Below are 27382 nucleotides of genomic sequence, written 5' to 3'. Positions count from 1 at the left end.
TAATACAAATGAGCAGGGTGTAGCAAGCTTTTCAAAAGTGTGGGGGATGGATGTGGTTTGTTTGTTAACCATAAAAGCGATGAATACAATGACAGAAGGGTACAAAAGATTAACTGTCACGGTTCATTAATTCACAGTCTCATATCATATGTGTGTTTTACTCTTTGTGTGTTTTATCTTACTCTTTGTGTGTTTTATCTTACTCTTTGTGTGTTTTATCTTATGTGACATTTTACTTGCATTTGAATCCTGCCTGTATCATTACAGAACGCTCTGACCAAGATGGATTCAGCGAGTACAGAGGACCTTACTGAGTTTCTGTCACACAGAAGCTCCAGACTAGATCAACAGGAGGAGAACCTCGCCTTCACGGGACGAGCAGTTCAGGCCTTGGTAGCACAGGTGTACGAGCTGACCCAACGGATTCAACATCTCGCTAGTCCAACTGTGCCCAGCCCACCGCCGATTTCCCCCACTCTGTCTACAACGAGCCGCCAGCCCGAACCACGCCTACTGTTGCCAGAGTGTTATGCGGGTGAGATCAACTACTGTAGAGCCTTCTTGACGAAATGTTCCATGTTCTTTGCTCTACAGACTCTGACTTTCAGTACGGAGGCATCTAAGGTGACGTTTGTCCTCACGCTTCTGACGGGGAGAGCGGCTCTGTGGGGGACGGCGGTGTGGGAGAACCAACATCTCTGCTGTTCCTCGTTTCAGGCGCTGGCGGAGGAGATGAGACATGTGTGGGACCGAGCGGTGGCGGGAAGGGAAGCAGCTCGCCAACTTGCCGAACTTTGCCATGGTAACCGCTCTGTCTCTGATTATTACATCGACTTTCGCACCCTGGCTGCCGAGTGCAAATGGAATGAGGAAGCACAGTGGGACATGTTCCTGCATGGGCTGGCTGACCGCATCCAGAAGGAGATTTTCACCCTGGACTTATCAATTACAAAGTATTGCTACTGACCTATAAAGCCCTAAATGGGTTAGCTCCAGTGTATTTAACTGATCTTTTATCGCCCTACAATCCATCGCGCTCTTTAAGATCACTAAACTCGAGGCTTCTGGTCATTCCTAGGATATCTAAGTCCACTAAAGGAGGGAGGGCTTTTTCACATTTAGCTCCTAAACTCTGGAATAGTCTTCCGGATATTGTTCGAGGTTCAGACACGCTGTCCCAGTTTAAAACTAGATTAAAGACGCATCTCTTTAGCCAAGCATTCACATTATAATTAAGTTTTATACTACAGTTAAATCGCACCAACAGCATTAATATTCTGAACAGCAGCTATGCTAATTATTTCCCATCTGCTTTTCTGTTGTTATCTCGGGACACTAGTCCCGAGGTAACTAGTTCGTCAGCTCCAGTTTGTATCCAGCCTCTGATGGAGACTTCAGATGCCCCGACACCTGTGATGAGACGACTCGACGCCTGTGAAGAGACGACTCAACGCCAGCGTTGTTATGGCCTAAAATAATACATGATTGATTAACTTATCCTAACATTTTTTCTTTAACATTCTCTTTTCTAACATTTTTCAATGTACATTTATGAAATGCACTTTCTGTGAAGCTGCTTTGAAACAATGTGTATTGTGAAAAGCGCTATACAAATAAATTTGAATTGAATTGAATTGAACTTACCTGAGAAGATCGATGGCCTCATTGAGCTGGCTTTGAGGGTGGACGCCCGTCTCAGCCGTCTGGAACAACGATCCAGGATGGTTTTTCAGTCTGGGAATGTCGAATGCCCTCAGGCCAGCGGTTGGGATGCGGTCAGCCCTGTCTCGGATCCTGAGCCCATGCAGGTGGGTCGTGCTCGGCTTTCCCGGGAGGAGAGAGAGAGACGGAAATCCCGTGGTCTTTGCATGTACTGTGGCGGAGCCGGCCATTTCCTTAATAGCTGTCCTTTAAAAGACCACGCCCGGCGGTAAGAGGAGGGCTACTGTCTAGCGGGATCTCCGTGGATAAGACCTCATCCTCTACTCTCCTTCCGGTTAGACTGCTGTGGTTGGCCCGGACTCACACCTGTCAAGCTCTTCTGGATTCCAGCGCAGAAGGTAACTTCATGGATTTATGTCTGGCACGAACTCTGGGTTTACCCATCACTCCTCTCAAGAACACCATATCTGTCAGTGCACTTAACGGTCAAGAACCTCCACCCATCACGTTCACCACTAGACCCCTGACACTAGATACCAAGAACTATATTTCTGATTCTCTAGCCTCCAAATTCATCCGCCCTTCCTCTTCTCCAGCGGGGGCGGGGTTCTTTTTTGTGGGGAAGAAGGATGGCACTCTGCGACCTTGCATTGACTACCGAGGGCTGAACAACATCATGGTGAAGAATACCTATCCTTTGCCGCTGATGTCTTCAGCTTTCGAGAGGTTGCAGGGAGCATCTATCTTGACAAAATTGGACTTGCGTAACCCTTATCATTTGGTTCGCATCAGGAAGGGGGATGAGTGTAAAACCGCATTTAACACCCCCAGGGGCCATTTTGAATATTTGGTTTTGCCGTTCGGGCTATCCAACTCCCCAGCGGTTTTCCAAGCACTCGTCAATGATGTGTTGAGAGACTTTGTTGACCAGTTCATATATGTTTACCTGGATGAGATATTGATTTTTTCTTCGTCTGTCCAGGAACACATTCAACACGTCAGACGAGTGCTTCAGAGGTTGCGAGAGAATGGGCTTTTTGTCAAGGCGGAGAAATGCGCTTTTCATGCATAGTCTGTTCCTTTCCTAGGGTACATCGTCTCGTCTGAGGGAGTGTGTATGGACCCTGACAAGGTTAAGGCTGTGGTAGATTGGCCAAGTCCAGATTCCCGTAAGGCCCTACAGAGGTTTCTGGGGTTTGCCAACATCTATCGGCGTTTCATTCACAACTTCAGCCAACTAGCCGCGCCTCTGACCGCCTTGACCTCTCCCAGAACGAAGTTCAGATGGTCTAATACAGCTGAGGCTGTATTTTCTAACCTCAAGAGTCGCTTAGTTTCGGCTCCCATTCTTGTTGCCCCTGATCCCTCACGTCAGTTCGTGGTAGAGGTCGAAGCGTTCAGATAATAAGATGCATCCTTGCGTGTTTTTGTCCCATCTTCTGTCACCTGCCGAATGTAATTATGACATTGGTAACAGAGAATTGTTGGCCGTCAAGTTAGCGTTGGAGGAGTGGCGGCATTGGTTAGAAGGGTCGGGGGTACCTTTTATTGTGTGGACCGATCACAAGAACCTTGAATATATTAGATCTGCCAAAAGACTCAACTCAAGGCAGGCTCGGTGGGCACTTTTTTTCGGACACTTTGACTTTTCTCTCTCGTACCGCCCCGGGTCCAAGAACATCAAACAGCAGCACATTTCATTCCCTTGCCCAAATTACCTTCGGCCAAGGAGACAGCGGTGTCTGTTATAGACCACGTCTTTTGGTTACATGGCCTCCCGATGGACGTGGTCTCTGACAGAGGTTCCCAATTTGTGTCCAAATTCTGGAAGGAGTTCTGTAAATTACTAGAAGCGACAGTCAGTCTGTCTTCGGGTTACCATCCCCAGAGCAATGGTCAAACCGAGCAAGCCAATCAGGATCTGGAGAGGGTGTTGCGATGTTTGATCTCCAAGAATCCTTCATCCTGGAGTCAACAACTTTCTATGGTAGAGTACGCTCATAACTCGTTACCAGTGTCATCAACGGGCCTTTCCCCTTTTGAGTGTAGTCTAGGTTACCAGCCACCTATTTTTCTGAGCCTGGACTCCGAAGTCGCGGTCCCCTCCGCTCACACCTTCGTCCAGAGGTGCCACCGCACGTGGACCAGAGTGGGGGCGCGCACTAAGGCTAAAGCCGATCACCACCGGGCTAAGCCTCCCGTATACGTCGTGGGTCAAAAGGTGTGGCTTTCTACCAAGAATATTCCGCTCCGCTCCGTGTCTAATAAACTTGCTCCCAAATTTATCGGGCTGTTCACTGTCACCAAGATTATTAGTCCGGTGACAGTCCGCCTCAAACTGCCTCCAGCGTACAGGAGAATTCATCCCGCCTTCCATGTGTCCAAATTAAAGCCTGTTTTTCATTCTCACCTTAATCCGCCTGTCCCGGTTCCCCCACCTCCGCGACTCGTAGATGGGGAACCAACATATTCGGTCAATCGTATTCTGGACTCGAGACGGAGGGGACACAGATTCCAGTATCTGGTGGACTGGGAAGGTTACGGTCCGGAGGAGAGAAGTTGGGTACCTGCTAGGGACATTCTGGACCACTCCCTTATTGATGATTACAATCAATAGGTAGGTTCTCCTGGGAGCATCAGGATGCGCTCCTAGGGGGAGGGGTACTGTCATGGTTCATGAATTCACTGTCTCATATATTATGTGTGTGTGTGTTGTGTGTCTGTGGATGGGGCGGAGCCACTTCTTTGCTGCTGATCAAAACACCTGTCGCAGCTGATCAGCGCACCAGCTGCAGTTCATCAGCGCACCATATTTAGTCTTCCTGTATTCTCCTTGTCTTTGTCAGAGCGTTGTTAGATGTTTCCCGTGTTCTCGCCTGTTCCTGTGTGTTTCCTGCCGTTGCCTGTGTCCTGCCTGTTCGTCGTCATTCCTCACCGTCTGCCTTCTCTCGCCGGAGGTCTGGGCTGCCTGCAGTGTCCCTGTGCTGCCAAGTTACATCTTGCCTCCTGTCATCGTCTGTGCTGTTGTCTGAGTAAAGACATTTTACTTGCATTTGAATCCTGCCTTCATCGTATCATTACAATAACATGCAATATATAAAAAGCTTCCCATTTAAATGAGTGATAGGAAAAGTATAAAAACATTCTTGGAACACACAGAAAATTAGTCAAAACTCTGTTGTGAAAATACACAACAGTAGACCTGCTAAACATATAACTATATACATATATAAATTAGGGCTGGGTATCGATTCAGATGTTCCAAATCGATCCGATTTTCGATTCTCGATTCAACTCAATGGATATAGATTTAATACAAATTCTATAGGTATATTCAGTTAAATGACATTAAGTTCAATTTCATGTATCATTAATCAGAACTGTGCGTATGCATTTTAGGCACTTACACAAACGTGTTTGCTCCGTCCATGCAATGCATGTTAGACCATCCTTGAATAAGCAGGTTTTAACTTCAACTGCTCAGGTAGGCCTACTGTATTTCCGTAAAACTTAAATATTTTATTTTATATAAAATAACGGTGACGTTCCCATGCAATGGAAGCGTTTTATTTCAACAGTAGTGACCGCGGTGACTTGGCAGTTGACAATGGCTTGCGGTTGGACTCGGGACAATTCCTGTCTCGATAGAGAGCGGTCATCTGCTCATGTGGTCGCAGTGGCCATCCTGAGGAGAGCTCAAACATGAGCTGCTCAAACATGTGTCAGTGAGCGATGGACGGAGCGCGAGAGCAATCCAGTGAAGGTGGTAAAGCGCGTGTCTGTGAAGGCGGTAAAGCGCGTGTCTGTGAAGGCGAGCTGTGAGGGCGCGGATGACGCAGCACAACGTCTCTATTAATTCACGCATTTAGTAGATATAATCTAAAGTTAATTTTAAAGCACTGAATCACTATTGAATCGAGATTCATTCGATTCTTAGCATTTTAAATCGATTATCGGCCAAAATAAACGATTCACGATTCAAAATGCACGTTTCAAGATCGATGCATATGCATCGTCAGGATTTGTTATCGATGCATCGAGAAAACGAGTGAATCGTTACACCCCTACTATTTTGATATACAGGTGCTGGTCATATAATTAGAATATCATCAAAAAGTTGATTTATTTCACCAATTCCATTCAAAAAGTGAAACTTGTATATTATATTCATTCATTACACACAGACTGATATATTTCAAATGTTTATTTCTTTTCATTTTGATGATTATAACTGACAACTAAGGAAAATCCCAAATTCAGTATCTCAGAAAATTTGAATATTGTGAAAAGGTTCAGTATTGAAGACACCTGGTCCCACACTCTAATCAGCTAATTAACTCAAAACACCTGCAAAGGCCTTTAAATAGTCTCTCATTCTAGTTCTGTAGGCTACACAATCATGGGGAAGACTGCTGTCAAGTCAGTTGTCCAAAAGACGACCATTGACACCTTGCACAAGGAGGGCAAGACACAAAAGGTCATTGCAAAAGAGGCTGGCTGTTCACAGAGCTCTGTGTCCAAGCACATTAATAGAAAGGCAAGGGAAGGAAAATATGTGGTAGAAAAAAGTGTACAAGCAATAGGGATAACCGCACCCTGGAGAGGATTGTGAAACAAAACCCATTCAAAAATGTGGGGGAGATTCACAAAGAGTGGACTGCAGCTGCACTGTCAGAAAAAAAGGTACATTGCTGTCACTGGGGCGGTACCCTAAGGTACAAAACATGTCCTTAGGTACAAAACAGGTACAAAAGGTACAAAACAGGTACTAATATGTACATGAATTCACTGTCTCATATATTATGTGTGTGTGTGTTGTGTGTCTGTGGATGGGGCGGAGCCACTTCTTTGCTGCTGATCAAAACACCTGTCGCAGGTGATCAGCGCACCAGCTGCAGTTCATCAGCGCACCATATTTAGTCTTCCTGTATTCTCCTTGTCTTTGTCAGAGCGTTGTTAGATGTTTCCCGTGTTCTCGCCTGTTCCTGTGTGTTTCCTGCCGTTGCCTGTGTCCTGCCTGTTCGTCGTCATTCCTCACCGTCTGCCTTCTCTCGCCGGAGGTCTGGGCTGCCTGCAGTGTCCCTGTGCTGCCAAGTAAGACAAAACATGTCCTTAGGTACAAAACAGGTACAAAAGGTACAAAACAGGTTCTAATATGTACCTTTAAGGTATTAATATGTACCTTTAAGGTACTAATATGCACTCTTAAAGTACTGATATGTACCTTTTGAGGTACTAATATGTACATGTCAGGGGTGAGTAAGGTACAAAGATGTACCTTTTCACTTTTGTACCTTAGGGTACCGCCCCAGTGACAGCCCTGTACCTTTTTTTCTGAGAGTGTGGGATCAGAGCTTCAAGAACCACTACGCACAGACGTATGCAAGACATGGGTTTCAGCTGTCGCATTCCTTGTGTCAAGCAACTCTTGAACAACAGACAGCGTCAGAAACGTCTCGCCTGGGCTAAAGACAAAAAGGACTGGACCGCTGCTGAGTAGTCCAAAGATATGTTCTCTGATGAAAGTAAATTTTGCATTTCCTCTGGAAATCAGGGTCCCAGAGTCTGGAGGAAGAGAGGAGAGACACACAATCCACGTTGCTTGAGGTCCAGTGTAAAGTTTCCACAGTCAGTGATGGTTTGGAGTGCCATGTCATCTGCTGGTGTTGGTCCACTGTGTTTTCTGAGGTCCAAGGTCAACGCAGCCGTATACCAGGAAGTTTTAGAGCACTTTATGCTTCCTGCTGCTGACAAACTTTATGGAGATGCAGATTTCATTTTCCAACAGGACTTGGCACCTGCACACAGTGCCAAAGCAACCAGTACCTGGTTTAAGGACCATGGTATCCCTGTTCTTAATTGGCCAGCAAACTCGCCTGACCTTAACCCCATAGAAAATATATGGGGTATTGTGAAGAGGAAGATGCGATATGCCAGACCCAACAATGCAGAAGAGCTGAAGGCCACTATCAGAGCAACCTGGGCTCTCATAACACCTGAGCAGTGCCACAGACTGATCGACTCCATGCCACGCCGCATTGCTGCAGTAATTCAGGCAAAAGGAGCCCCAACTAAGTATTGAGTGCTGTACGTGCTCATACTTTTCAGTTGGCCAAGATTTCTAAAAATCCTTTCTTTGTATTGGTCTTAAGTAATATTCAAATTTTCTTGCTTTTCTTGCGATACCATATCCATAAGTTCCTGCCTCTTCAGCACAAGCTGGACAAGGCGGGACTTAAGGCAGAGCAGCCAATCATCAGTCGGTCACACTCAAAGCCGGTGTCATGTTTGAGAGGGAGGGGAGAGGAGGCAGCCGCAGCGAGCGCAGACACAGAGCGGCCAGAGAAATGCAGGAGCGACTGCTGTAAGGAGTCTGTACAAAACTGTGGAAAAACTGCAGAAAAAGTGTGGGTTTTGAACCCTCTCACCGGGAAAAGTGGGGATCCCCCACGTGTGTATGGTCCCTGCATATGATCTAGATCCAGAATATATAGAATTCTCCGGTTCATTCAGTTCTGAAGCTGGTAAATACAACCAGGTGCTCCATCCAATCTAGATTATTCAATAACAGAGTCATTCCAGCTAGATTTGATTCAGATTGTTCTATGCCCCGGTTGAAAATAACAGCGTCTCGACGACAAGGCGACAAACACACTCTACGAACGCAACACTTCCTCTTCTCCACGTGGGAGAGCAACAAGACCACGCCCCCTTTTTTGCGTATTCTTGTGGGCGGAGGTTAGTCAACAAACTGTTCTACTGACGTCATTAAAGCAGGGAATACAGGGATGTAGTCCAAACCGGCCGTTCGCTGTAGGCTTTGAAAGGCAACTTCTGTTAAATAAAATATCTCGCTTGGCATTTAACTTTGAGCTTTATAATTTTACAGGTATTAATTATGCTCTAACAGCAACATTAAACACTAACTAAAGTTTGAAAAATGGGATCACGAAGACCTTTAAACTTGTCAGTGGAATTGCCCGATTTAAAATCAGGATATGGTGTCACATCGGAAGACATGGGTTTCAATGGTTTTCGTATAAAGTTCCTATGCTTTTAGAAATATATGGATGAAAAACATTATTGCCATTCACCTAAATAGATATGTGTAATGTCTGAGGTATTTATTAACATTTTTATGCTTATAAAACTTGTAATTTATTGAACCATGCTTGAGACAGTCACACCATAGGACAATTTTGAGATTTGGCTCTAAAATGTAAAAAAAGTTTTTATGTCAACAGGTCCATAATACAAACATTTTTTTAACCATTTACTGCATTTTAAATAATGACAATACCAATTATATTCATTTTTATCTTGTTGTTGACAGTGTCAACAACCCCTTTCCAAATAAAATGTTAATGTCTTATGACATAGACAGCTTATTATAGTATTGTGGTTAACTTTTCTACTAGTTCAGTAAATTGAACACAGTATCACAGTGACAGCAGTAATGAAAAGACGACGAAAAACATACTTTTGGTGGGTATTTACTGTACAAACTTCATACATTAATTGATACAAAACAGTTATAAAATGATCACTTTACTTACAAATTATTATATTCACATATTTTTATGTTTATGAATTTATGTTATTTTCTAATAGAATTCATGGTTACACTTTACAGTGTCCTTGTTACACGTTATATGTACTATAGTAATGACTATAAACAGTGCATAATAACATGCCCCTAAACCAAATCCTAACCCTAAAGTGTGTACATGTAGGCTAGTTAATTATACTTATTTACTTTTATTTTATTATTATTATTATGTATAATTACACTGTAACACAGACACCTTAAAATAAAGAGTAATACAATTCATTTTCTAAAAAAGTTCTAGAAGTTTGTTTGTATGACCGTGTTGACATTGTCTCACTGTATATACATTGTAGATGATGATGACGAAGCAAGGTTGTGTCTGATGGATCAGACAGGACAGATATATGAGAGCAACATTTGGATCTCATTGGCAATGATAACAGGACCTGGGTGAATACTTTCACGTAGATAGTGACAGGAAGTCATCTGCCAGACATCGAAGTAGATTACTCCATCAATATCTCTGAACATCTCCTGCATCACAGTGTTCAGCTGCATTGCATACCAATCACTTTGAAAAATGTTCTGTAACAACACAGATCAGAATCACGATCATCAAAAAGAGCCTGCACAACCATTTTTTCAAGGTAAATTAAGCTTCCAGTGCACACATACAAATAAAACAAGACACAGAATAATACAATTAAAGACAAAAATATAAACATGTATTAGAAATAGACGGTTTGGAAAAACTACATTAATTCTATTGTTTGAATGTAATGCTACTGTGTGTCTATTGGACGTAGAGCCCTGTACTTTTTTGTACTTTTGTGTGGGTTACACTTTATTTTAAGTTGTAATTATACAATACTGAATAATAATGATTAATTAAAGCTGCAAGCAGCGATGAAAGGGCGCTCGCAACCAGGACCACCGCCATCCGGTGGCCCCAGGAAAACAGTGAATAGTGCATTTAAGCACTATAATATAAGCACAAAAATAGCAAAGTCATTTTGATATGCCACACTTCCTGCTGCCAGCAGGTGGCACTTTGACTAACTGAATATTGGCATGTAAATGTCTTCTGGTCAGGACTATTATCAAACGTGTAGTTTGGGGCAGATTGGACATTGTATGCCTGAGTTACAACAACTTCCTGTTTAGTGGCGTTAATCGCATACATTAGCACTTAGCCAAGGGTTGCATGATTTAACATGTTTTTAACATGTTTGGCACTTGATGGCATATTTGAACTTCATATTTCACCATATTTGAACATGAATATATTTCTGGGAGTGCATTAGATGTCTTCAGGCCAGGACTCTAATAAAACATGTGCAGTTTGGGGCAGATCAGACATTGTATGATCTCAAGATCTTTGCAATTTAACTTCGCCAAGGCCTTTAGATTAGACTGACCAAATAGGAGTTTGTTAAAGTACAATGCATGCAAATGTCAAAAACTGCAAAACGTTTGCATAGAAAATTGAAAATATCTCACTTCCTGTTGGGTTTTCAGGGACTTTTTTTTAGGTATTGGGATGTTACATGTGTCTACCGAATTTCATACTAGTACGTGAAACATAGCGCAAACAACGTTTAATTGAAATTTTGTAGGTAACGCTATCGAGCCATTTTGCCACACCTAATTCTGAAACCCATATCAGATGTAAATTTTCACCACTTCTGACACCTGTGCAAAGTGTTATGAATTTTTGAGCATGTTTAGGCCCCCAAAAATGCGATTCATTTTGAAGAATAATATTAGACTGAGCAATTACAATAGGGTCCCCACACCATCAGTGCTCGGGCCCTAACTACATGTACTTACTATTGGGCAAGGGTTTAGTTTGGGGATAGTTGCATGTAATTATGCACAAAAATAGTAGAATAAAAAAAAGCATACTGCATATTTTTCATAATTTAAATTTTTTGCATACTGTAGTTCACTTTATGTAGGCTTGATAAGGCTAAAATGAAAATGCTTCAGGTGGCATTTAATGATGCATTAAGAATCTTCCAAAGTGGATAAGTGCTTCTATACTTTCATTAAAAAGGCAGCAGAACAAATGCACTATATTTTCTTGTTGAACATAAAATATTATCACAAGAAAACTAAAATGAGCAATTTTACCTTCACTCCTGCAGTGTTTCCAGACTTGATGATGACGGTGGTCTCTGGGGCACGTCTCAGCAGTGCAACAACAGACTGACGGATTTTGGTCACTTCATGCACGTAAAATGTTATTGGGTGAAAAACCAAGTGGGCAAAGAATGTGAAGACAACGACTGCATGAGGACCACCAGCTATTTCATCAATATCATTGCCGATATAATGCAGATCGGTAATGAGCATTTTATAAAATCGCAAAGGAACTCCGTGTGGCCTCCAGTGAACAATGATATTATTTTTCAACTCTACAGCCATTAGGGGTCCACCAGTACGAGGAGTGTGGAGGTCCATTCTTTTTAAGCCTAAACAAGATAAGTGAAGATAACATTAGAATCATTGCTTTATTCATTTATCAAATAGCTTTACAAAGTTGCTTTTTATTGTACACAGCAGCCCCCTAAAACATATGGGCATCATTTTCTCACCCTCATGTCATTCCATACCCGTAAGATTTACGCTCATCTTCAGAACACAAATGAAGATCTTTTAAATGAAAACTGAGAGCGTTCTGTCCCTCCATTGACAGTCCATGCAACTACCACTTTGACACTTCCAAAACTTCATAAAGAGATTGTAAAAAGAATCAACCTCATTTTCGCACATTAAGCATGCTTGAGCTTTCGTTTACCATAACTTATGCGTGCATTGATGAATGTTTATATGTGAATAAAAGTCTAAATCCACTCTGTTCATCATATAAAGCGATCGTGTCACTTCAGAAAATTTGGACTAAACCGCTCAATTCATATGGATTCGTTTTATGATCTCAATTCCCACCTTCATCATTTTATTGCTTCTGCAGAACACAAAAATATATTTTGGCAAATCTTTTAATTGTCTTTGTCCATATAATAAGTGTCAGTGAGGTCCAAAACAAAATTTTCTTAGCTTATTTTTTTCATAACATCTTCATTTGTGTTCCAAAGAAAGAAAGTCACCCAAGTTTGGAACAACATGAGGCTTAGTGATGACAGAATTTCCATTTTTTGTGAACTATATAACTGATTTATGTGTCAATCAATCAATCAATCAATCAAAAATGTATTTATACAGCACATTTAAAACAACACAAGTTGACCAAAGTGCTTTACAGATTCCACAGTTCAGTAGCATTAAACAGACATCCATAGACACAAATCGTTCAAAACCAGATATAACTAAGGACAGTTGAAAGCACGGAAAATAAATGTCTTTAACATAGACTTAAATGCCATGAGCTTTTCTCAGAACTAAGATCACTTTTAAGACATATTTGTAATGGCATTTTGCAAGTTTAAAACCTGATGAATGTCTTTTGTATGTTTTGCTTGAAAGGTGTGTCAATTAGTATTTCATCTAATGCCAAGATATTAATACATCTTTGGATTAAGTGTCCGAATACTTGTGGGGCCTCTGTAGCTCAAGTGTGTCCAACTGTGTCCCGCAGTACTACGAACCACACCCTTACAAATTACACCCCCTACCTCAAGTTACACCCCCTATAACCAAAAGCCATGCGTGATGTCATCAGAGCCCTTCCCTCTGGATTCGCTGATGTCATCACTTTGATCACTTGTACTTCTCTTTTTCTGCTTTACTTTCCACACTTTTTAAGCTTCACTATCACCACCAAGTGATAAGGCATACAGATTGTATAACATAAATCAACCTGTTTGTTTTCCTTAGTTTTTCAATTATTTTTTAAAATAAAACTAAAAAAAAAATTGTTTGTACATTTTTATTTTTATTGAAGGTTAGGTTTTAATCTGGTTGTATAGCTAATTTTATGTTTCAATAATAGCTGTTATTTCATACATCATAAGATTCAAAAGCAATATAAGTTAGTCTTACAAACGTTTCATACATAATTTACTTCAAAAGATTGTTTTAGTCAATGACATCCACGCTTGTTTCTTCACGGGAGGAGTAACTTGTTGTAGTAGGTGTAACTTGGAAGGGTGTGGTTTGTAGTACTCCAGGACGCAGACAGACCCATGTTAATTCCTTATTTAATATTATACATTCATGCTATCAAGTCTTAAATTAAATGACATTGACAACAAAGTCAAATCACTGAATAACTTACCTGGAACTTTTCTTTCTAAATACTCAAACCACTGCCTTGTGGTAGAGTCTCCCATCATGTAGACTATCTTGTTTTTAAGACAATTTCCCATTTGTAAAGAATTTAATTGCTGGGTGTGGCATATAAAAGAATTCCAGATATCTTTCAGATAAAACCCTGCAGGAACGGGTGTTGTCATGCCAGATGTACATCTCTCTTTTGTGCCTAAATCAAATAAACATTTACTGGAAAGACTGTCATAGTTATGCAAATTCAATTCATTCCATTCATTTAATATCAGTTTATATCTGTGATCAGAATATGTTTTGACCATTTCCTATTTGGAAAAAAGAAAGAACAAGTCTATTGTGTCTATTTTTTTTTTTTTTGTTGTCTATTGTGTGTATAAATATGCTCTATGGCCAGCTTCGGCTCCAAAGTGTTACCGACTTTTGATATTTTTCCTATTTAAAACCTGACTCTTCTGGAGTTACATTGTGTACTAAGACGTAAACTGAAAAGTTGTGATTTTCTAGGCCGATATGGCTAGGAACTATACTCTCATTCCTGTGTAATAATCAAGGATCTTTGCTGCCATACCATGGGTGCAGCCGGCGCAATGATATTACGCAGCGCCTGAAAATAGTCCCCAGAACGCTCCCTGTGCAAGCAGGTTGTCACGTTGGTTATGTTGATGGAAGTTATATATTTGCGTAATATCATTGCGCCTCTGCACCCATGGTATGGCAGCAAAGATCCTTGATTATTACGCAAGAAAAATCGCAAATTTTCATTTTCCGTCTGTCTTAGTACATGATGTAACTACAGAAGAGTCAAGTTTTAAATAGGAAAAATGTCAAAAGTCTTTGGTCATTTTTGAGCGAGATGCTAACAGCCTAATCAGATTCAATGATTTATGCTAAACACATTGGCAGTGCTTTACTAACTCTGCCTAACACAATAAAGGCTGTACAGAAGCACTTTGACCAATAAGACAAAAGGCCGCTGTCAGGGTTGCCATGTCTGTGCAACAAAAGTAGACCAATGGCCAGTCAAAAATAGCCCAATGCGATTCTCCATATGTTGGAGCGCTGAAATCATACGTACCGGGGTTTTCGCCTAATGGCAAGTAGTTTATTTTGAAGACTTGCAGTTCAACATGGGGGTGGTACTTCTGCCTACATCTAGCGTGACATTTGAGAGCAGCACAAGATGAGCAATTTAGATTAAAAAGATTAAAACACTTTTTACGGCAGTCATATCAAACGCTCATTGGATCTCACCTGTTTCATCACACTTCATCATATAGGTTTAGAGGTAGGAGTGGGATTAGCAAATCAAAATATCTTTTTAATGTTATATTGTTACTTAAAGGGTTAGTTCACCCAAAAATGAAAATTCTGTCATTAATTACTCAACCTCATGTCGTTCGACACCCGTAAGTCCTCCGTTCATATTCGGAACACAAATGAAGATATTTTTGTTGAAAGCTGATGGCTGAGAAAGGCTTCAGATAGGCCTCCATTGGCATTCAGTACATTTACACTCACAAGACCCATAAAAGGCACTTAAAACGTTGTTACAAAGTCCATCTCACCACAGTGACTCTACAATAATTTTACGATGCGACGACAATAGTTTTTGTGCGCAAAAAAAAATCAAAATAACATCTTTATCCAACTTGTTATTGTCTTCCGTGTGTGCCTCCACGACGCATGTGCGAGAATATGACGTAGCGCCGGGGTTATTAAAAAGAGTAATTAATGACAGAATTTTCATTTTTGGGTGAACTAACCCTTTAAAGTGTAATTTTCCTTCACATTTCTATCCATTAAATGTTATTCTTTTGATATCCTCTATAAAAGGGTTATGTTTGGATTTTGGGCTAGGATTAAGGGATTTACAATTTATCTATAATATGGTAAAAGGGCAATTATACAAATATATTTATGATATAAAAGATTTGTAAATACTTTACACTATGTTTTGCACCTGAACATGTTACATATTTATACCCAAGTATTAACAAAGAGACCAGGCTGAAAAGGGGCATTTCAGTGCCGCCCACTGAATATTAAAACCAATTTAAACAATAAACAAAAAAGCTGAATACTCATTTGTAGCTATATATATATATATATATATATATATATATATATATATATATATATATATATATATATATATATATATATATATATATATATATATATATATATATATATATATATATATATATATATATATATATATATATATATATATATATATATATATATATATATACATTTTCCAAACAGGAAATGAAATGGTCAAAACGTACACGGATTATATGTAAACATACCAATGGTTGTGGTGTTGGGAAGAACATTTATTAATTTTTTGTCTCCAGTAATAGCCACATTTGTTAATTTCCTGTGAAATAATAATATTTTCCTTAGAAATAATAATGATAATAATAACACTAATACTAAATAATAATTTACATTTCTACAATTCTTTTGAAATTCAATTGGAATCCTTTCCCACTTACTTTGACAAAAGTTGCGTCTCAAAATGATTTAATGGGCTTTCCAGACCTCCTCTTGAGTGATGAACCAGGTTGTCACAAGAAAGTTTCTTCGGTCTCTCACACTGCCACACCGTCCCTGTTTTTACATCCTTATACTCACAGCAGCAGTCGCCTCTAATCCAACTTCCATCTGCACCCCACTTCAGATTACATTGTACTATTTCACTGATCGTTTTATTGGGTCCTGGCCCTTCATAGTGGCCATTATAGTGGCTGCGTGGGAATGAGGACTCCCTGTATTTTTTAAGAATCTGCACAACCTCACTGGAGTGCTCTAGACGTACATAAACTTGTGCCTGACCTTCCCAGGGCAGAAGAAGAGCAACAGAATAAGTCCCATTACGGTGATCCACAACCTCCCCGTACACACTCGCCTTCAAGAAGAATGGAGAAGGTTAAAGTGTAATGCAAAAAACTAATGTCTGTAGGTAAAGCAAGCTTATAAATCTAAACATAATATGTATTAGTAATATATTTTAAATAAACCAATTCACAATGTTAACATTTTATACAAATTGAATATAAAATAAAATATGCTATAAAATAAACACACCTTTAGCTTTGAATTGAATAGCTTTGCTTGGAAAAAATCTCCTCCATATCTTTTCAGGTTCTTGTTGTGGTCTCTGGCTGTGATGGTAACGGAGATCTTTTCTCCCACTTTGTAACTCTCCTTGAGTCCCACAATAGAGAATGTTGAGTGGACTGGACTTGTGCTCTGATCCAACTGAGTGATTTCTTGATCTGGACCGGGCCAGTCCAGAACCTTATGTAGCCTTTCCCACTCCACTTCACTGATTCCCATGTCAAGTGCAGATATTGTGGATGAAGAATGATTATTTCGAGGAACTGGTTTAGGTCTGGGGGGTTGAATTATTCTTATTTGGATCCCACCATTCAATCCCCATAGAGATAGAGCCTGGGAAAGGACGAGGATATCAATCACACCAAATTCCACTTTTTCACTTTTTAATGTTCATTGTGGATAAAGATACTTTCTGGATAATACTAAATGTGGATCTGTAGGCAGTTGGTGAAATCATGCACAAAGTGTGAATGGGTTAGGTCCTACTATATACAGTAGCTCAAACAGGAGACGCCAAGGTCATGGATTCAAATGCATCAAGTAAAGAGTTGCCTTAACACAACAAGTCAATATGGAACAGCAAAGTGAACTGAGTTCTCATCAAGATGGCTGTCTGTCAGACATTTAACTCGCTTTCCCGCCACTACTAAAATAATTGAGAATACTTCCACCAATGAGAGAGCAGCGACAAGCAAAACGTGCTAAAAGAGCTCTATCTCCATCCATGAAGCACTGTGAGTGACATAATCGAGTCGGTCTCCTTCTTCTCTCTGTAACCTCCATACACTAATGTGAATAGACAAGAGAGTGTACACAGCCGCCAAACTTCCAGTGAAAACAACTTATAGCATCTAGCACTATATAAAAATTATGTTGCAAACCAGCCAGACATTTAAGAAATCCTGCTTTTTTTCTTCTTGTTGGTTTTTTTTTCCATGGGAAAAATAATAAGAATGTTTCTTGTTTGCTCACTGGCTGCTGATAAGCTGCGTGGTTAAAGTTTGAAAATCTAATTTGTAAAGCGTTTAACACACACATTGGCGTCGGAACTATTGAATGTGGGTGGGACAAGACTCACCCACTTTTTACGATCAATGATATTGGACCCACTCACTTTTATCGTCTCTAACTCAGCACATGTCTGTTTACCTACCCCTAACCGATAAACACTTATTATTAAACACATGTTAGACGCTTTATTTCCACTTTTCTAATATATTCTTCATTTTTATTGAAAATAAATGCCTTTCCGATCTGATATGTGATGGGAAAAGGGAGTAGAGCGAGTTTGGTAAAAGGTGGATTCGAACCTTGGGTCGATTTACGACAAAACTTGATGCCATGCGTCTTACCCCTACACTATTGCTGCTCTCATTGATACAGTGATTTCCATTATTTTGTCTTGCCCAACCAGACATTTAGCAAACAAGGCGGTATATTTGTACTTAATGTAAATGGCATCTACTCCAGTAAAAATTTACCAAATTGAAACAGGGAGAACTAAAGAGGCTTCAAGAGAAAATGAGATGCACAACTGAAAGAAATGATTAACTTAATTAGGTCACTATGGTAAAAAAAAACTCAGGCAGGGAAAACGTGCAAACAGAAAACCAAGTCCAAAGGTGTGTCCCAATTTTGCATACTATCCATCCTAAATAGTATTCGGAAATAGAATTAGTACGTCCCAAATTGTAGTATGTTGAAAAGAGAAGTCCAAAGATACCCGGACGGTCTACTTTTTCCGGTTAGAATCTGAAGTGCAGATCTACACACACTCTAACGGCTGATATTGCCCACAAACCATTGTGAGTTGGACGGGATTCGATTAGAACTACAAACACTGATAAAAAGTGTTAAAAAACTACAAACATGACGGACGTGCAAGTCCAATGGTTAGATGATTAGATAAAGGGGTTTGAGTGATTAAAAATCAGTATCTTTTTGTAACCTGACAAAAAGATAAATATTCAATGTTATCCACATTACATTTTTATCTGCAACAGCATTGTGAACTTTTAAAAAGATACACTATATTGTCAAAAGTATTGGGACACCTGAGATGTGACAAGTAAACAACGCGAGATCACGCGGCGCGTGTCGGACCGGAGTTTTCACGCAAGACTGGAATTGTTATTAAAAATTACAAACTGCAGAAAGTTTGCGATCTAAATTGTCTATGCGCTGATATGCAGCGAAAAGGAGAAGGGGAAAAAAAGATTATGGAGGAGGACATGGTTGGGGAGACACAGGGAGCAAGGAAACTCTGCAAAGAGAGTTTGAGGTAAATAAATAATTTTGAAATGTGCTGTTATTGCGGCTGGTCAAGCAAATGTTTGTGCTTTGTTTCTGTTTGATAGAATTAAAAATATATATATTAAAACACTTATATTCTGGTCTATAACTCCTCCCAGAACTTCCTGCTGCCCTATATTTTTCAGTCAGAAACCATTTCACACAGCAGGATTTTTAATCGATTCATCTGCGAATCTCTCTGATCACGTCTTTGATCATTCACACTACGTGATTGTCACTCACGTGCATGAGCACCGATTTGACTATGATTTAGGGCATTTGTCGAAACCTGTCGGCGAGTCAAAATCGGGCCTAAAATCGGGCAGTGTGAACTCTGCATTAGAAAGTTCATTTTGGCCCAGATTGGCCCAAACGCGTTTGGGACAGAGAGAGTGAAGACCTTTCGTGATTACTATATCTTGTGCAGTATTGTGTGCAATAAGAAATTGACTTAACTAATGTTGTTAAATAATAATGTATCTGTTATCGTTAAGTTCTAACTGCTATAGATGCATGACTCATCACAGCTTCACTACTGCAATAGTGTTCAGTGTGATACTAAACTTATTGCTTATTAAAACTAATTTTGATGTCACTGTATTCTGTTTGCACCTTATTGTGCATATTTAAGACACCGTAAAATATGGCGTTTTAAACAGTATTTACGCCGCAAAATACGCCGTTGCGATTACAAATGCCGTAAAAATCGCGCGAAATACATCAATGATGCCATATTTGACGCGTTTTAGTGTGCCTGAAAAGCGCCGCTTTTTACGCTGTTCAGCTTGTCATATGACGGCTTAAAAAACGCTGTTTTGGTTGCACAGAGCGCATGTTATTTACGGCGATTTGCTTATAGTATAATGAACCACTCCCACTGATTTTCACAGCCAGTAAGTTTGAACTGTTCTCACCCAATCAATGATGAACTGAGTCAGACCAGACAAATTCAGCACGGATCATTTTAGTCAAAGGAGTGCCTATATGAACTAAAGGGTGTATTTATCTACAATAGCCATACTTTTTGGATATTTTAATCTCTACTAACCATATTAAAGATCTCACCTCTTTATCATAGCCTACTTTAATGCAATTGCTAAGATTTCATGTTCAGCAATTATCCTACCTACATTCAACTTATTACACATATACTTTTCACGTTAGTAGCCTAATAACTGGTCAAAAGCTTTGAGTAATGTTTCCAAAACGAGAAATCGTCCCTAATATAACAAAACAGTGTTTAAAAGCGGCGCGGCATGTGGTAGTCGATAGGCAGCTTATTAGTGCCTAACTCCCATACCGAAATGATCGCTGGTTCATGTCCCGCTCTTAGCAGGTCTGGTTTGAAAGAATATTTGCTGAATATGATAGGCCTAGCCTAAGCTATTTTAGTTGACCCTCACTCTTGAACTAATCCTTTAAAATGAATGGTATTCAGAACAAAACAAGAATGAAAAATTTAGCTATAGGCCTAAACAAATTAATTTAAAGCTGAACCAAAACAGAAACCCGCGACCTCTCTCATTTGACACACATCCAAATATTTCCATATTTACGATGTATTTGGATGTATTTATTTATTTATTTATATTTATATAGCGCCTTTAACCAAGGCGCTGAACAATTTTTAAACTAAACGGTACATTGAGAAGAAAAGGTTTAAGGAAGAAGGTACGTTTATTGGGTAAGGGTGAGTAAGTAGAGGGGTGCTACAATGAGAACAGAGGCTAGGACAGGGTTGGGCAAGCAAGCAGGGTCCTGACCGGGGGTTAGGGGCTAGGGGCTAGGGCACACAGTGGGATGGGCTAGGGTGAAAAGATGAGTTTTAAGGGAGGAGCGAAAACTGCGTAGTGTAGGGGACTGTTTTATATGGAGTGGGAGTTTATTCCAATGAAGGGGAGCCAGAAGGGAAAAGGAACGGAAACGGGATTGGGCACAGGGCGAGGGTGGGACCGAGAGGGACAACAGAGATTGAGAGCGTAAGGGACGGGAGGGAACCATCGAACTCCCGCGGATGCTAAACCATTTATTATTTTAGTTTTGTACTTTGTGTTCCCGTAACGGTGATGCATTGCTGCCACACATATTTTTTCCACTCAATTATGTAATAATAACGAGATCTTATGCCGTTAAAACAATATTATTTTCTCCTAATAAGGACGTAAAGTGATGTGGACAAAATATGCCTTTATCCACATTAGAGAATTTATATAGCCTATGTGCCTTTGTCACACTTCCATGTTAAAAAAAACTAAAGCAGAAGCAAGCTCAGCGTAAATCCGCTGCCTGTGTCAGTGGCAGTGCCCATAGCACGAAATGCTAACATGTTTTTCATTTAGTCTTTTCAATATGCACACCTGTAAATAAATTCATTGTCAACCACATTACAGTAGTGAGTGCAGTTGTTAATCCAAACTTTTTTATTTAATATTTAATCATTTATTTAATTCCTTCATAATATGGACTAGGCTAAAAAATGTAATGGCACTGCTCTGATGGTTCACTGGGCAAAACATGGTGAAAAATGATTTCATAGCCTTGAATTAGCTTTTGCCTTGCATTAAACCGAGGCTATTACTTCCCAAATAAGAGACTTAAGAATGGCACAACCACAACAGTGTAAGGTACAAATATTTTATTAGGCAACAGATACAATTATTACGATTAATTCTGTATCCTACTTTACTGTGAATGTCAATGTGTGTAACGTTAATCATTCATGTTTGTAATCAAGACAAACGCACAGAATGAAAAAAAAACGTTGCAAGCAATAAAGTGTTGAACAATAACAGTTGCACTAACGTTAGTTTGTCGCTGAAACCTGATTACCTTTTCTCAATAATTGTTTTCTCAGTAATCCTAAAACGTATGGAGAATGGAGATTTGAGAAGTGTTGACTAAAATTTTCAGTTTCAAGCGCGGCGCGCATGCGGACGAATCTTATGAATATTCATGTAGGCTCCGCCCAGTAAAAACGAAAATCCCAGAAACCGTAAATCTCGTAACACCGGTTACACACTGCAAGCGTCGCGTGAGCGTCTCAGCTGCGTGGCGTGTCCGTTTTTATTTCGGCTCCCTTGTTAACAGGTTCAGGTCAAGCCTGCAGTCAGAAACTGAAGCTTCCGCGCCTCGATCTCCCCCCGGTGGTTGTTCCCAGTATGGCTCCTAAACCCCACCCCTCCATGTATTAGAATGGACTCGAGACACACTAAACAATTCAATTAGACTTCAAAAAAATTTTTCCTAAAGATGGTTTCTGTCATTTTAGGCAGTTTTTATTACGATGATTTCATTTCAAGTGTTCGTTTTTTAAATAAGTTTAGTGTTAGTTCGTTATTTGATGCTATAAAAACGGGGGGTGTGACGTCATGGTTGACAGCTGAGATTGACGGCTTCTCTGAGTGAAGTTGTCACTGAGGCACTAACAGACTTTTTTCGGATTTTGGGGAGGAGATTGGAGCTTTAGCTTTAATTTCTACATTTCTATAACTGTTTATTTCACACCAACATAATTAATTGTTCTGCATCTGTGAGAGTGTGGGCGGGCTTTTGATAATCGCGCCTCTACTTCCTGCTCTCTACTGCGCAACTCCGGTCCCGAGATCGCTAATGCGCAGACTCGGTCCCAAGATGTCAGTGCCGTGTGCGGGCATACGAAAGCTTCAACTATGGTAAGCGGAAGTCAATGAAGTCGCGTCGTCCATATTTTTTTACGGTCTATGGTTCAGGTCGCCGCTAGCTTAGCTTAGCATAATGAATGGAATCCTATGTTGCCAGCTAGCATGTCCCAAGTAAAAGTGATAAACCCCCCCCCCCCCCACCTAATTACTTCTTGTGGCCTGCGTATTCACAACGAGTACAAATAGCGATGCAGATTAAGACTAGGCAAAGTGGGATTTCATGTGTTGTGTGATATCTCTGCGCCCAAGTAGCAGTGCTTTGCCTGTGCATCCCCATAAAATATTCCCAAGTTAATATCTGCCTAGGAAAACGCCTAGTCTTAATCTGCATCGCTATTTGTACTCGTTGTGAATACACAGGCCACAAGAAGTAATTACGTGGGTTTTTTTTTTTGATCACTTTTACACGGGACATGCTAGCTGGCAACATAGGATTCCATTCATTATGCTAAGCCAAGCTAGCGGCGACCCTGCCAAACTAAAACAATGCATGCAATGAGACAAAAATGCATTTGCCCACATATCTAAATGTAGGAAAGAAGTTGAATTAGCCCTATTTCTAAAAACGGTGGAGTGTTCCTTTAAGACGTACTAAAGAAGAATTTTGGCATATAAAATAGCCTACAAAAATAGTGCTCGAAAATAGAGCACTTTAAGTACATAATTGAAGTGTTGTGTACTTTTTTCACCTGAGATCTCATTATCATACTGTTGTTAGCTAGGTAAATGAAAAAAAAAAAATTTCAACAAAAAACTTGATTGCTTTGGTTTGAATAGCGTGACCAAGCAATGCTGAAATAAACTGGATGATGATGATTAACTACAGTACGAACTGAGAATTCATTCTCACCATTTATTACCTTGTTTTAGTAAATCACATCCACGATTTAACTAAATGAAAAAATATGAATTCTTAACTAGTGGCTAGTTTGCCTTAGCCTGGATCCGCCCTCCTACGTACTTCCGCTCATTTTTCATTTTCCTTCAGTACTACGTCTGGGACTGCGGTGTATGCTTAGGTTTTCCCCCGAACTATTTTTTACCGGTCCAATCAGCGAACAGAGGGAGTGGCTGAGAGCGATGACGTTGATGTCGTGCGCTAGTTTGAGTTGTAGTTCAGTAATGGCGTAGGTGAAAGATGCGAGTGTGTGGTACCGCTGACGAATGTCCAGAAGTTAAAACCGGAGTGTGGCGAGGTGGACGAGCGAGCGACACCGGTGTGCGTGATTGAGACACACCGGTCTCGAGTCCTCTCATGAGGGAGCACGGAGGCATATAAGGACGAGCGACACCGGTGAAGGATGAGAGAGGACCAGGCCTGGATTTTAAGTTGTGTTTTGTTATGTTTGTGCGCGGCAGTCCGTGAGGGGCTGCCGCTTTTACTTTCATTTTGTGTTTATTATTTGATTAAAAGTTGTTAAACGTTCGCCGGTTCCCGCCTCCTTCTTCCCTGAACAAACGAACTCCCGTTACACGGAGCAAGAACAATCACTGCTGTACTGCTGATGTTGTGGTCCGGGAAAAGTATTTTTCAGCTCGCTCCGTTAGTGGTGAAGGAGTTGCTGAAGCCGTCCGTCTCCCACCACCCGAGAGAAAAACCCAGGCTGAATTATCGGCTGCTTTTGACAAACACCAAGGTCGAGTGTTTACAAGAGCAAAATATTTCATCACCGCTCAAAAAATAAAAGAAGAAAAGCACGTAAACATTTGAATTGGGCTGTTATTCACGGCAGCATTTATTCTTATCATACCAAGCATATGACATTTTATTGACAGCATACAATCATGTTATGATTGCACGAGATATGCACCACGAGAGCAGCGCGTTCTGATCACAAAACTCTCCTCTCCACCGTGAATAAATAACAATCCGAATGCACGAGGTTTTATCACTGATACTGAAGTGGTGTGCACAGTTAATGTGAGAATCAAAGGCGAACGGCGCGTGACATACGTCACGACCAAACGTCAGCGATTGGTTAGGCAGATCCAGAGTGACTCTTGGCAGATCCAATAGTTTTAAACTTCAACAGAGTGCCCGCCTTCAAGGAAGTAAATGCTTGTCAATGGAGAGTGGCCAGACTCTATGTACAAATGAAATGTACGAGAGTCTGGTAAAACCAGGCTAAGTTTGCCTATAGCAAACTTATATTTTGTCCGCATATCATGAGCTGCTGGGCTGCATACTATGGAAAGCTATGTTGGGATGGCACATTACCATAGACATTGTATACATTTAATGCATTAATGCAGGCTGATAATTTTTTTTTAAAAATCACAGAAAATATCTTCTATAACGTCCTATGTGCTGCGAGACGTCATGAAAGTAATTTATTTTACATCGTCTCCCGCCTCAGGCTGAGATCATAGACTGTAAAAAAATATGGACGTAGTGTCCGTGACGTCACCCATAGGATTCTGATGAGCCGTTCTGAAGCGCAAAGTAGGGACGAGCCATTTTGGCAGCGCGTCATCGCGATGACTAACAGACAGCAGATAAATGGCTATCCACCTGTCACTCTAAATGGCCACGCCCTTAATTATGCAGAATTTTAAGGCTTTATATAATGTAAACGAATGAGTTATAAAAAAATTCACCCCCCTCATAGTTGTCATGAAGGGCAAAATGAGCCGTATAGACCAAAAGCACAATTTGTACCAGGCTGTAAACATGTTTTATTCTGCTCTAAAGTTGGCCATTTTAACATGGGGCTCAATGAGATTCTGCTCCCTTCTGGATCCTGTCTCTAGCGGCCAGTTGATGAATTGCAGTTTGAGGCACTTCCGTATTGGCTTTAAGAGAAACTGCGGGAGGTTGCCGCTTGGCTGAGATGCAGCACAAGCATTGCACTTCTGACGAAGAGCTTTCACGACACGCATGCGCAGAAAAGCAACGAGAATAAAAAAATTTAATAAAAGTTTAAGTATATATTATTATATTATTTACAATACACAGTGTGGTTTTTAATGATATTACACACATAGCCTACATAAACACTCAAACAGCATCCCAAGATTGTATTTAGCCTATCAACTGGATTAAACTTTTGTTTTCTTTGGAAATCTGGAATATGAATATTGCACCTCTTTTTATTGGAAGAACACGATAGGAGGAAGCCAGTGTAACGCACATTATATTAGTCACAGCCTAGGCTATCCTACATGACGAACAATAACATACAAATGATGTCATATCATTTCATTTCAAACGAATGAGGAAAATAAAGTGGGTTTAATCCAAGCAGCTCTAATATATATATATTTTTTAGAATATTAGAATAATCTGGCATCCTTCTGAAGGTTCTCTGCGTGCGATTGAGCTGTTGAATGCTCTGTTAATCATCTAAACGTCAATTAGCTACACAAATAAAATGTTAATTAAGCGAAGCTAACATTTAGCTGAAATATCCACAACATAAAAGAGCACATGGTTTATCCGTCGATCAAATTCGCGTGACAGTTTTGTTCTCCGGGTGCAGTGTGTTTCAGAATCAAACAATCATCTCGGGATCACGAGAAAACAAGACAGAAAAATAATAATCCATGGCCTTTTAGGGCTTCCGTATTGATTACATTTAGTAACAGATAATGGAAGAATGAAGATAAGTAGGCTATATATGAATTACACAATAATAATGAAAGAATATATTGAAGTAGGCATATTGAATTGCAATTTGAGTTGGGATGACAGAAAGTGGAATTTATATTTAATTATTCGATGTTTGTTTTTTTAGTCATATTTCTCTTAAGTAAATTCAACAGTCAAAACAAGCCAATCACAATGTGGTTAGACAACTTCATAAAATGAATGTCAAACATAAAAATCTACTGCTAAAACCACAATAATTTACAGCAGTTAAATTATTACAGCAGTTAAATTCTGTATTTTGTTTGCTAAATTCATATATGCTACCTAAATTCAGATTTATGAATTTATGGATGAAATGCTTGTTTATCTTTACAGTCTGCTTTTACATAAAAAAAAAAAAATATTTTTTTAATAAATGTTCTGAACTTACCAGACAGGATGATGTCAAAAGAAAACATGTCACTAGTACATATTGTCTTAACCTGTAGACTGAAGATACACAAAAAATATCCATTTCCAAATCCTTTTTGACCCATAATATGATAAATGTATTATCTTCATAAACTATTGATTACCCAGTCGATTTGATATATTTGTGGACGGTATGACCATGGCTATGTCTGTTGTTCTACTGGAATAATTGTATGTCCACTTGTGAGTGTAAAATGTCCTGTATAATGTATAATGTCCTGTTAAACTGGCCACACTGCTCTGAAAATGAGACGTTCCCACATGTGACGCTCAGTTGAAATAACACTAAAGGTTTAGGTAGTTTGGCTTGTTTGACTGGATACACATTAGATGCAAACTGTTTTTCAAATAATGAATATATTCTTGCTATGGGATCAACAAAATTCAGCAAATATGTTTTTCCTGTTTAGCAAAAGAAAAGAAAGAAAAAAAAAAAATCCCCCAAGAGCACGGCCGTCGCTAGTTGAGTGAAAGGTGGTGACAATTATAGGGCAATGTCCTGGGGGCCCACTAAATCCAGTAGTTATGTCATATGTTTCCCTACTCTTATGAATCATTATAGTATATTTGTATGCTTGATAGTTCAATGAAAACCACAACAACATGCAATTTAATTAAAGAAGTTTTCCAAATCTCCTCCCTCTCCCCTCCCTAAAAAATGGTTTAGTCCGATGGTTATATTATATATTCAGGGCCGGCCCAAGCCCTTATGGGGCCCTAAGCAGAATTTTATTTGGGGGCCCCTCGGTGCCACCAATACGATTG

The 27382-nt window shown here is 40.0% G+C and overlaps 1 protein-coding gene across 1 annotated transcript; it reads right to left on the bottom strand.

Moving 5' to 3' along the window:
• Positions 1–9146: 9146 nt before the first annotated feature.
• LOC307119304 (NXPE family member 3-like) lies at positions 9147–26816 on the bottom strand. Its single transcript, XM_079805509.1, has 8 exons — positions 26722–26816; positions 26577–26635; positions 16553–16918; positions 15961–16373; positions 15772–15842; positions 13449–13652; positions 11345–11685; positions 9147–9796 (listed from the first exon to the last, which is right to left on the bottom strand). The coding sequence occupies exons 1-8, from the start codon at positions 26756–26758 to the stop codon at positions 9599–9601; spliced, it is 1689 nt and encodes a 562-aa protein (XP_079661635.1). The 5' UTR covers positions 26759–26816; the 3' UTR covers positions 9147–9598.
• Positions 26817–27382: the final 566 nt, after the last annotated feature.

Source organism: Gobio gobio (assembly GCF_949357685.1).
Source record: "Gobio gobio genome assembly, chromosome: 23".
In the NCBI taxonomy this organism is placed as follows: Eukaryota; Metazoa; Chordata; class Actinopteri; order Cypriniformes; family Gobionidae; genus Gobio; species Gobio gobio.
The sequence above is the reverse complement of the archived record's forward strand: the minus strand, read 5'-3'. Positions and strand labels throughout refer to the sequence as shown.

Excerpts from the sequence above, each read along its gene's own strand:
- LOC307119304 (XM_079805509.1), bottom strand. The coding sequence starts at position 26,758 with ATGGTCATACCGTCCACAAATATATCAAATCGACTGG. Across the intron at positions 16,374-16,552 it reads TATTCAATTCAAAGCTAAAG|GCGAGTGTGTACGGGGAGGT; the intron begins GTGTGTTTATTT and ends TTCTTCTTGAAG. Across the intron at positions 9,797-11,344 it reads GAAACACTGCAGGAGTGAAG|AACATTTTTCAAAGTGATTG; the intron begins GTAAAATTGCTC and ends GTGTTGTTACAG.